The sequence below is a fragment of the Canis lupus genome, chromosome 7, assembly GCF_003254725.2.
Source record: "Canis lupus dingo isolate Sandy chromosome 7, ASM325472v2, whole genome shotgun sequence".
Lineage (NCBI taxonomy): Eukaryota > Metazoa > Chordata > Mammalia > Carnivora > Canidae > Canis > Canis lupus.
Genome location: NC_064249.1, coordinates 13,253,716 through 13,266,290, shown reverse-complemented (window position 1 = coordinate 13,266,290; position 12,575 = coordinate 13,253,716). Strand labels below are relative to the sequence as shown.

The window sequence follows — 12,575 nt, the reverse complement described above, 5'->3', positions numbered from 1 at the left end:
AACCCAAGTATCCTTCAATAAAAAAATGAATAAACAAAATGTGGTATTTACATACAATGATATATTATTCAGTCTTAAAAAGGAAGAACATTCTTTTTATTTTTTGTAAGAGAGAGTGTATGTGAGATGTGAGGGAGGGAGGGGCAGAAGGAGAGACTCCCAAGCTGAAGTGCTGAGCATGGAGCCTGTAGCTGAGCTCCATCTCACGACCCTGAGGATCTCAACTGGAGCTGAAATCAAGAGTCCAATGCTTAACTGACTGAGCCACCCAGACATCCAAAAGGAAGGACACTCTGACACACATTACAACATGGATGAATCTTAAAGCACATTAAGCTAAAATAAGCCAATCACAAAAGGACTGAATTATATGATCATACACTTATATGAAGTCCCTAGAGTAGGCAAATTCATAGGGATACAAAGTAGACACTTATTACCAAAGGCAAGGGGGAGAGGAAAATGAGAGTTATTATCTAAGAGGAATGAAGTTTCAGCTTGGGATGAGGAAAGAGTTCTGGAGATGGACAATGGTGACAGCTGCACATGAATGAACTTCATACCACCAAACTGTACACTTAGCAAAATGGTAGTTTTGTGTATTGGCTGCTCTACTGTCCTCTGCCAGTCTACAGGAGGAAAAGCAAGAATTACAAAAGGATGCTCCTTCAGACAGGAGCAGCAATAAAAGCACCTTGAATCAAGATGAGTGGGATACTAGCCCAATGAACACATTTTGGATTAAAAACTTTAAAAAGGCGGGAATCCCTGGGTGGCTCAGTGGTTTAACGCCTGCCTTCGGCCCACGGCATGATCCCGGAGTCCCAGGATCGAGTCCCACATCGGGCTCTGTGCATGGAGCCTGCTTCTCCCTCTGCCTGTGTCTCTGCCTCTCTGCGTGTGTGTCTCTCATGAATAAATAAATAAAATCTTAAAAAAAAAAAAAAACTTTAAAAAGCAGAAAATGAAATACAGAAAATAATATTTAAGATGGCAAATTTTATGTTAGGTATATTTTACCACATAAAAAATAAATTAACGGGATCCCTGGGTGGTGCAGCGGTTTGGCGCCTGCCTTTGGCCCAGGGCGTGATCCCGGAGACCCGGGATGGAGTCCCACGTCAGGCTCCCGGTGCATGGAGCCTGCTTCTCCCTCTCTCTGCCTGTGTCTCTGCCTCTCTCTCTCTCTGTAACTATCATAAATAAATAAAAAATTAAAAAAAATTAACAAATAAGTATTCTACACTATACTTTGCTGTAGTGATAGTAATAGGAGAACAACTTTTCATTAAAATTTAGTTTATTTTTTTTTTTTAAGTTTAAAAAGCGGGGAGGGGGTGTGTGCCTGGGTGGCTCAGTCGGTTGCGTGTCTGCCTTCGGCTTGGGTCAGTATCCTAGAGTCCTGGGACTGAGTCCCGTGTTAGGCTCCCTGCTCAGTGAGGTGTCCTTCTTCCTCTCCCACTTCCCCTGCTTATATACTCTGTCAAATAAATAAATAAATAAAACTTTTAAAAACTTTAGTTTAAAAAAGGCAAAATGAAAACATAGCATATGAAAAATATAAACAAAGAAATGAAAACCACCTCAAATAAGATACACCATTTTTCATTACTAGATTAGCAAATATTTTTAAAATAATAAAGCCTTGAGTGTTATTCAGTACACACAGAAAAAGATACTCATACATTGTTTTCATGGGAGTGCAAACTGATATAGTCTTCCTGTAAAACAACTTAAAATATGCATAAAAATAATTTTTGATCCCCTTGCCACAGAAATTTCACCTCATTCATAGTAATTCATCCTAGGAAGCTATGTAAAGATGTGTATCATGAATTAGATATACTGACTGCATTACCACGATGGGGAGGAGCAGGGAACATACAAATAATCTAAAGGATTATCAATCAGTTTGAATGGACTCTATAATCTAAAATCTATTTATAATCCCTAGACTAAAAGCAAGTGGTTAATACTGGCTATCTCTATTTTTTTCATAATAAAAATGCATTTCTCTACACATTTAACATTAGTCTTTAAAAATAAATACACAACTTAAAAATTGTTCTTGATTTCAAAGAAATAGAAATTGTAGACAATACAAAGGTCTACGCCAGAACAAAGTAAACTCCAGCCAAGAGACCCATACACAAAGAAAACATTCTCCCCTACTTTTCATTTGGCAATTGAAAGTATATTTATAGGTTATAAATTAAGATAAAATTTTTTTTTTCTTCTGCTTGCCACTTTAATCTACCAACTACTTTCAATCACATTGAGAAGTTTCTGTACAGAGCAAGCAGACACTATTTGTCACCACCAGATGGAGCATATACAACCAAAATTACACTAGTTTTAGAACTTGGGGATAAAGGAGAAACTAAGTTTTAGATAACACTGTATTGAGTACAATACATAGAGGTTTTTTTTTTTTTTTTTTTTTTTTTTTTACATAGAGGTTTTTAAAGGCACTGCGAGAGGGGATCAGAGAAATGGAAAGCCACAAAATACTACCTATACTTTATCTAATAATGTTTTATTTTTTTATTTTTATTTTTTTAAAGATTTTATCCATTTATTTATGAGAGACACAGAGAGAGAGTAAGAGAAAGAGAGAGAGAGAAGCAGAGACACAGGCAGAGGGAGAAGCAGGCTCCATGCAGGGAGTCCGACATGGGACTGGATCCCAGGACTCCAGGATCACGCCCTGGGCTCAAGGCAGCACTAAATCACTGAGCCACCCGGGCTGCCCTATCTAATTATGTTTTAAATAATCATTTTTAAAAACCTGTATTGAATCATATTGCTTATACTCCTATATTCAATATATAATATTTTAAGTTATACAGTATATTATAGTAGAAGGTAAACTGGATTTGGGAGTCAGAAGTCATAATCCAGGCTTTTCCAATAAATAGGTGAGATACTAATAAAACAAAGCAAAACAATTGCAAAATAAAAGAACTAAGTTCAGCATTTCCCAAAATATGTTCAGTTGTATTCAAATGTATTAACATGCCAATGGAAGAAATGATTCTGTGGTCAAATAAATTTAGAAAATACTTCAAACTGCAGCCTCATCTTTATCCTAAAATAAATAATGCATGTTAGCATATTAAAAGTGTTGCTTAATCTTGTACAAAAGAAGCTTGTTTCACTCTAAAAGCATTTCCCAAATTTATGGAACCATGGAGCTCTTTTATACTCAGAACACTTATGAAACAGCTTATCCAACTGAAACAGTATTTATAAGAAAAGGCAGACATTAGGAAGTGCTAGTAAAATGATGTCTAATGTTCCCACCAAAAAGTTGCGGAACAATCTGGAATAGAGTTATACTAGGTTAATGATTAAGCAATAATTTCTCCTACCATTCTCTACTGGGTGTATCAAGTGGCATTAGCTTTCTGAGGGGCTATTTAGCAAAATGTATCCAAATTCTAAACATACTCTTTGCTCCATTATGTCACTTCTAGAATTTTACCTTAAAGGAAAGAACTAGATTAATGTATAAAGACACATTTATAAGGATATTCAATATAGCAGTGTTCATAACAGAAAAAAACAGAGTGACCTAAACGTCCAGCAATTTGCTAAACAAACTACAATATGTTAAAATAATAAAACACTAGATAGTCATTACAAGGGTGATCCATATTTACTGACAAAGATATCTGTAACACATTGACAGAACAAAAGAACATTAAAAAATCGTGGTCCCTTACATGTAACATTTCCTATTTACATATACCTACAAATTATGTGGAAGAATTCTTACTAAAAATCTTAACATTTCATACCCATCAGAATATCTATTACTTATAAAAAAAATAGAAAAAGAAAACAAGCGTTGGCATGGATGTGGATATGAAGAAGCTGGAGCCCTTGTGCATTACTGGTGTTAATGTAAAATGTCACAGTTACCAAAGGAAACAATATGGCAGTTCCTCAACAAGTTAAACACAGATATACCATCTGATTCAACAAATGCATACCTGAGTATATATACAAAAAAGCAGGGACTCAAACAGTTATTTGTATACCAAATGTTTGGCTATTATTCACAATAGCCAAAAGGTGGAAATAACCAAAATGCCCATCAAATGATAAATGGATAAATGAAATGTGGTATACATATGCTGGTATGAATATTATCCAGCCTCAAAAAGGACGGACATTCTCATGCGTGCTACCATACAGATGAAACTTGAAAACATTATGCTACTAAGCCAAACACTAAAAAGACAAATATATGATGCCACTATGTGAAGTACCTAGAGTAGTCAAATTCACAGACTCAAGGTAGAACAATAGTTTGCAGGGGCTGGGGAATGGCAGGAAGGAAGAATTATTGTTTAATGGATACAGAGTTTCAGTATGGGATGATGAAAAGGTTCTGGAGATGGATGGCATGGTTGCACAACAGTGTGAATGTTTTTTAACAGCACTGAACTGAAAAAAAAAAAAAAAGAAAAAAAACAGCACTGAACTGTACACTTGAAAATGGTTAAGATGTTAAGTCTATGTTATGTCTATTTCACCAAAATTGTTAAAACAAAGTTTAAAAAAAACATTAGCATTGGTTATCTTCAGGTAGAGGGATTATAGGCAATTTTAATTTTTAAATAGTTTTCTATTTTTTACTGACTTCTCTCCCTCTGGTTTGTTTTTAAGTCAATCAGCAATTTTTACAATTAGAAAAAAAAATTTGGGGAGCAAAATCATTCCCTAGCAGCCATCCAGTGAGTCTAAGAGGCTTTGCCTAATTACTGTATCTTCTTACCTCTAGGCTTACAGTGCAAATTATACCCACAAGTAGAACTGAAGGAAATGATAGTTGTTCTCCTCAATCACTCAAAAACACTTTCAGTGCCAAAGGACACCTACTGTGGCCACATACGGGGATGTATATATTATATGTTAATTTCACATATGCATCAAAAATTATCATATGAAGCATCTACTGATATAATTTATTGATATCTTTCTTTTACAGACAAGAAAATTTAAGTATTTTTAATTATACTCAAGATGTACAGGATATACTTTACAGCTTTTCAAAAAGCAGTTGCAAAACTAAATGATTTCATTTCTATTTTTTAAATAAAGAGGTGTGTGTGCATGGTTTTATGTATACACTGGAAAAATAGGCACCAAAAATGTTAACATTTTTATTAACAGTAGTTATCTCTGAGCAGAGGGATTAATGGGGACTTACACTTCTTTTATAATTGTTTATCTATAATCCTTAATTTCTTATCATTGCAAATGTATTCATTCTGTATTAAGCAAATGATTTATAATGTTATATAGCAAATGGTAATGTTGCAATGATTAATAAACATGAAAACTAATTACATTTTATAAAGAAATTCATCTAACATCTTATGAAATCAAATTGTAACTTTAGATTACTACCACAAAATGGTAAGAGAAAAAGTCATCACGTAGAATTCCACTTACATTCTATCTTTTCTTTTTTTCCTTTCTTCCCTTTAGAAGAAGTAGATGAACGAGATGATGTAGCAGACTGGGCCCCTGATGAATGCTGGGAGGTAACTTCCACAGAGGACAGATCATAGGCAGACTTCCTGCTAGAATGATCCTCCTGAATGCCCAAATTGCTACCACTGATACTGTCAAAGAACAAGCAATAGTGGTTAGAGAATGAAATAAAAAGTCTTAAGATATAGCTAAAACTATGGATATTTTTAAATCTATTTAATCACAAGGAGAATATAACTATAATCGAAGATGCCTTCCACTTTCTTTTTTTGTTTTCTTACTACCATAAGCTTGGATTGTTCCCTTTGGCTCAATTTATTACTAAGAAAATTTTAAGGGAGTTGTCTACTGAAGCAAAACCAGTAAAAATGGATAATTCAGACACATAAAAGAAAAAATATAATGTTGGATACTGGAAAATGTGGCCTCAATTTCTATTGAAATTCATCATTTAATATAATTATTTTCCTCCTGATAATATGTTCTTCAACCTAGAAATAAAATGCAATAAATTATCCTTATTGGTGATATTATTAAATATCATCACAATTAAATCTTTGTAAGTTTTGATTTAAAAATTTAATCTTTTCTTTAGAGTTCAAAATTTAAAACTATAATACTTTGCCTACTTTAATTTTAATAGTTCTTATTTTCATAGGTCTAACAAGATAGAATTTTCAAAAGATCACCTAATAATTTTATGTGGATTAAAATTTGTAATTTGTGAAGAAAATTATATTGAATATGAGTAATTACAGATTATTTTATATGGTAACAAAATTTAGGGAGGAAATTCTCTCTGGCAAAATCTGATTCACCTACTGTATGGCTTTGTACAAGCAACATAACCTGGATGCTTCAGTTTCCTCCCTCAAGCAGTAACAGTACAAAAATACTTATCATATCAGGCTATTTTAAGAATGAGTTAATATAAAACTAAATAAAATTAATTAATTAATTAAAAAAGAATGAGTTAATACAAGCAAAGCCCCCTCAGTCCTCTCAGTTCCTTGCACCTTGTGTCTAATAAATATTAATATTGTAATATTGTTCTTTATCAAAGCCTTCCTTGCAAATGCTTAGATATGCTCCCAATTAGAAAAAAAAAAACAATGTACTTATTTACTAGCATCATGCAGTTAATGATCTATCTGGTCATCCTTCCTCAATTCTATCACAAAAAATCATTACTTAATTAATCTTTAACTTATATTAGTTATACCATGAAAGAGTTTCCCAATACCATCCTCTACTAGGGATTCACAGATCAACTTAACAATGTATATTGTGCTTATTGTGTGCCGAGCCCTGTTCTAAGTGTAGTTTGTATTTCACTGAATATTTACAACACTCTATGAAGCAGTACAGTTATTTTCCCCATTTTACACAGAAGGAAACTGAAGTACAGGGAGTTAAGTAATATGCCCAAAGACGAACAACTAATATCAGGAGAGCCAGGATTTAAACCCAGACAGTCTGGATCCAGAGCCCATGTTCTTAATAAGCTCTGTGCTATGAAGCCTCTACATGTATCTTTAAACCAACAAAATTGACTCATAATCACATCACAGTTCTCATTGTAAAATTTTCTCTGTGGATTTTATCCCATATTACCAACATATTCTTACTTAGGTTCGAGAGCTGATTTTCTTTCTGTCAAAGTCCCACTCCCTGGAGAGGAGACAAAATCATCTTCATATGAAACACTGCTTAGAGGTGTTGTGATGGCATTTAAAGGCCGTGATGCTGAGGTTCCTCTTTCAAACCCTGTTAAAAGTAGTCATTGAAATGTGCTTTAAAACAAAAACAAACTACAAACAAAGCATTCCATGACATATGGATTAACAACATGGATTGAGAAACATTTTAGTTCGCTTTATTAGTGTTTCTTTCCAATCCATCTTTATAACTAACAATATATTTATAACTTTTAATTAGGGAAATTTTCAAACATACAAGAAAGTAGAGAAAATGGCATAGTGAAACTAACGTATCCATCACCCCCCAATTTAACAATTATCGATATATGACCAATCTAGTCTCAACTAAACTTCCTATTCTCCCCATTTCTCACTCTCCTCTGAGACTATTTTGAAGCAAATCCTAGAACACATACCATTTCAATGTAAGTATTTCAATATAACGGTAAAATTTTAATGAAAATCTAATAGGATTTAAGAAAAAACACAATTCTCTTGCCAAAAAAAAAATGAGAATGTTGATTTAAAAGCACCTCGCTTTCATAAAAAAAAATAAACCTTCAAAATTACCACCTACAGGAATAAATTAATGTTAATAAAAGATCAATGGCATACAGAGGTCTGCACAAGATCATAACCAGTAGCTAAATATGAAATCTAGGAAAATGCAATGTGATATCCAGTTCAGCATATGATGAACAGATGAAATCAACTCATTTATCAAGTAAGTTGTTCACTATGTAGAATGGAAATAAAAACCCACAGTGTACTGACATCTGACTTAAAGCTCAGCCTCATTCTCTAACCTGGAAATTCTAAAGTTATATTAGCATAAGATGGGTAGAATCTACCTATAGTGTAGGAAAAAAAGAAAGAGGGACTTGAAGGAATTGAGTTCATCATAGAAAAGGAAAATTGTGTTGCAGGATTTCAAAGATAAGAAACAAACTCAGAAGTCAATTGCTTCATGAGCCAAATATATGTAGCTACATTTCTGTTCAAAGTCCATTTTTTAAAATTTATTTAAGTAATCTCTAAAACCACCATTAGGCTCAAACTCACAACCCTGAGATCAAGAGCAAAGTCAATTTTTATTATTATTTTTTTTAAAGATTTTATATCCATGAGAGACACAGAGAGAGGCAGAGATATAGGCTGAGGGAGAAGCAGGCTCCTCATGGGAACCCAAAGAGGGACTCGATCCCAGGACCCTGGGATCATGCCCTGAGCCAAAGGCAGATGCTCAATCACTGAGCCACCCAGGCATTCCAAAGTCTGACTATTTTTAAAATTAGTTTTGACAAGCAGTAATGGTTTACATATCAGAAATGTTACCACAGTTCCCCTTCTCAATTCTTGACCACTACATTCCCAAAGACTCACAAATCATGGTATTAAAGAAATACACGGGCAACCCCAGTGGCTCAGTGGTTTAGTACCGTCTTCAGCCCAGGGCCTGATCCTAGAGACCTGGGATCGAGTCCCATGTCAGGCTCCCTGCATGGAGGGATTCTGTGTCTCTGCCTCTCTCTCTCTGTGTGTGTGTCTCTCATGAATAAATAAATAAAATCTTTAAAAAAAAAAAAAAGAAAGAAAGAAATACACGTTATTTACTATCTAAATACATACCGACAGTCACAGAAAATCTAGCATACACTTGGTACATACCAATTTTGAACACCAGAAATGAATATCTCTAAATTAGACCAAAATTTCTACACCTACCAACTACTGGTTCATGACAATAACAACTAAAAAATGAAATTTTAAAGATGAAACTGTAATACTTTAGTTGAAATCTGCAGATAACTTAGATTAATTTAGATAAGTCTCTATCATCCTCATAATGAACAATGAAAATTTGTACTTAAGTATTATCTTGTACAGAATTATTAAATGATTTATCTTAACCTAACATACAACTAGCACAAAGCTTATTTTTCTCACCTTTTCCATACAGCTGATATGACTTTGTAAAAATATTAATGACACTATGTGGACTTCCCTTTGCCAATTCTTCCCATGGTCCTTTGCTTTCTGTACTACTTATGTGCCCAAAAAGTGGCAAAAATTTTTCAGCTTCCTTCTGAAACTCTTTGATGGGTTCATAACCATTTCTTTCTCCAGCACAAAATTCCTTTTCCTTTAAGATTTCTGCTACCTTCAACGGAGGCTGTACATCTTGTCCTCCTTCTTCTTCAGAGAGACTCCCTTCACTAAGAAGAGGCCCTTCACTAACTGAATCTGTGCTGGAACCAAGAGACAATTTAGCTTTGTCTTGAGAAGCTTGTATATCAGAGCTGGAAGAGTCAGTCTGCCTCTTACACAACTGTGCCAGGAGCCCTTCTGGTTTAGGACCAGGGGATCTGATTCTGAACCTTGATATGGCACTATGAGGTCTTATCATCTCAGGAAGCTTTTTAAATTCACTGAGGTTGCCTACACCAGGAAGATCATCATCAAAAGTTGCATGAGATACACAGGTTCCCATCATCTTTTGAATTCGGGCAGAGAAAACATCTTCAGTATCCTCTTTCACAGGTGGACTTATAGCCTTGGTCCAAGGTTCATCTTCTTGGGGTGTTTTCTGTACATCATACTCAGTGTTCCATGCTGACCCATAGTTTATGTTAGCCCCAGCTAATTTCTTGGCTTCACTTTCAATCCTGCTGGACAAAGAAGCAGCTGTTGCTTTCAAGGCTTCAATACGATCCAGTTTACTCTTATACTGGCTGGCACTAGGTTTTAACAAGGCATCTGGATGAGCAGCTGGTGAGGTCAGGTATGGTTGAGGTGTAAAAGTTAATGGCCCTGAGGCCACAGTATGATTCTTCCTGGTTGGTAAAATAGATTCAAGATCCTTATGCAAAATTCCTGCATGTTCTAGACTCAAGAGATGGGAAAGTAAATTTCCAGCTGTTCCAATAAGAGGCTGTGGTTGAGTATTCTGGACTCGTGGGCTCAATCTGTCAGGCTGCATCCATGTAGGTTCCATCAAGTCCCTTCTGGAAATGAAAGTCATAGTATGTTAGTTAACACAGTAACTCATGATCAGGTTTTTTTTTTTTTTTTTTTTTACTTTTTTCTCTTATCACACTTACCACCAAAACAAAAAAACAAACAAACAAAAAAGACAAAGAGGATAAAAAAGATGAAGATCACTCATAGCTAAACAATGAGAAAGAGACACTATTAATATTTCATTTAGAATTATAACTTTCCAAATATTTTTCTACATGTGATGAGTTTTTTGATGTCATTTTCATAAAAATGGACCGTTATCATTCAAACTTTCTTCAACACATATTTTTAAACTATTATTAAAGAGAAGGCTTCATAACCTATAAAACTCTGTGAACAAAATTCTTTACAACATTGGTTCTACTGTTTCCCTTAAAAATAATGTTATATAGGGGTGCCTAGGTGGCTCAGTATGTTAAGTGTCTGCCTTTGGCTCATGTCATGATCCCAGGGTCCTGGGGTAGAGACTTGTGTCAGACACCCTGCTCAGCAGGAGCCTGATCCTCCCTCCCCTACTATCACTCCTCCCGCCTCCCATTTGTGCTCTCTCACTCATGCTCTCTCTCTCAAATAAATAAAAATCTTTAAAAAATATTCTTAAAATTCTTAAGAAAAATGTTATATAAAAGAGAAATGCTTAAGATTGTTAAATACTAACATAGGCATGATATTATTCTAATCAACAGATATTTAATAAACGTTTAACACTGTACATATTGAAGAAATAAGGAGATTATTATCTCAGGTTTAAAAACTTAATGAATATCAATGAGTATCAATGCAAAACTATGAATACCAATTATAAATACAGAATACAGAGTAGGGAGTCCATAAAGTCTAAAAACAGAATAAAGATGTCTCAGATGACATTATTATTCATCTATGTTTCCAGACCATGGACACTGTATATTAAGGGATATTATAAAAAAATTAAAGGTCAATGTTAACTATTAAGTAGATGCTTATAGAAAAATAACATGGGGATCCCTGGGTGGCGCAGCGGTTTGGCTCCTGCCTTTGGCCCAGGGCGCGATCCTGGAGACCCGGGATCGAATCCCACATCGGGCTCCCAGTGCATGGAGCCTGCTTCTCCCTCTGCCTGTGTTTCTGTGCCTCTCTCTCTCTGTGACTATCATAAATAAATAAAAATTAAAAAAAAAAAAAGAAAGAAAAATAACATGAAATTCTGTCCTTGGTCTTGTCCATAATTTTTGGATGATGACTAAAGATATGCTTACCAAATTTGCAGATGACAGAAAGCTAGGAGGCATGGCTAACCCAAAAAATTATCAAATTATGATTCAAAGTTATTTAGACAGGCTGCAAACTAGTATGGATAAATGTGAGGTCTACCAATTAAATTCAAAAGAATCATCTGGAGGAGGGTAACCAGAGTAATAAGAGAACAGAAAAGCATGTCATGCAAGGTCTGGTTGGAAGTTACTTTGTACAGTCTTTCATTTTGAGGGACTGCTATGAAAATGGAATGAAGGAAAACCAATGCATATATTCTATGCCACGAAATATCAGGACTCAAACTAAGCTGGTAGTAATGGGAACACAAAGGAAGTTATAAATATAAAAGATACTGCTGAGAAAAATCCAAGATTTTTTAAAATTTTATTTATTTATTTAAGAGTTTATTTATTTATTCATGAGAGATACGCAGAGAGAGGCAGATACAAAGGCAGAGGGAGAAGCAGCTCCCCACAGGGAGCCCAATGTGGGACTCGATCCTGGATCCTGGGATCACAACCTGAGCCGAAGGCAGATGCTCAACCACTGAGCCATCCAGGTGCCCCAAAATCCAAGATTTTTAAATTTAAGTATTTAGAACGCCAGTTATGTGCCAAGCCTTATGCTGATGCTAGAGGAACAGGAGAGACAAAAATTCAGTCAAAAATTTAGTAAAAAATTCAGTCAAAATTTTCTTTCAGACAAAAATTTAATCCAGTTAAAACTTATTCTTTACTCTTTAGTTTCTCAAGATCTAGCAGGGATAAGAGACTAATAAAGAATTTAAAAAAAGAATTAAAATACAATGTCATACATACTAATATAATATATATAAAGTTCAACAGAGTGTGGATAGAAAACAATAAAGTCTGCTAGCCAAGGAAAATGGCTTTTGAGCTAGATCTTCAAGGTCTTCAAGATCAGATATGTAATTTGGAGTTTCCCAGGTACCTAAGGAAGAATAGGGGTCATGAAGGGCAAGGAAAAGAAATGTCATGCTTCCAAGCATAAAGTAACTGAGATATGCTGAAACTACTAACAGAAATGGGGAACCTAAGAAATGGATAGAGGGGAAGTGGAGGCAACAGATTATATATCACAAGTTGTTGCAGA

The 12,575-nt window shown here is 34.8% G+C and overlaps 1 protein-coding gene across 6 annotated transcripts in view; it reads right to left on the bottom strand.

Moving 5' to 3' along the window:
- Window positions 1-12,575, bottom strand: part of CEP350 (centrosomal protein 350) — a 153,819-nt gene that overhangs the window by 85,799 nt on the left and 55,445 nt on the right. For 5 of the 6 annotated variants that reach the window (XM_025429941.3, XM_025429944.3, XM_025429943.3 and 2 more), the window contains exons 12-14: window positions 9,153-10,210; window positions 7,134-7,272; window positions 5,464-5,636 (exon numbers count right to left, since the gene is read on the bottom strand). In XM_025429941.3, coding sequence (XP_025285726.1) covers window positions 5,464-5,636; window positions 7,134-7,272; window positions 9,153-10,210 — 1,370 coding nt within the window. The remainder of the gene's footprint in view (window positions 1-5,463; window positions 5,637-7,133; window positions 7,273-9,152; window positions 10,211-12,575) is intronic. The other variant, XM_049112109.1, reaches the window with a different exon arrangement.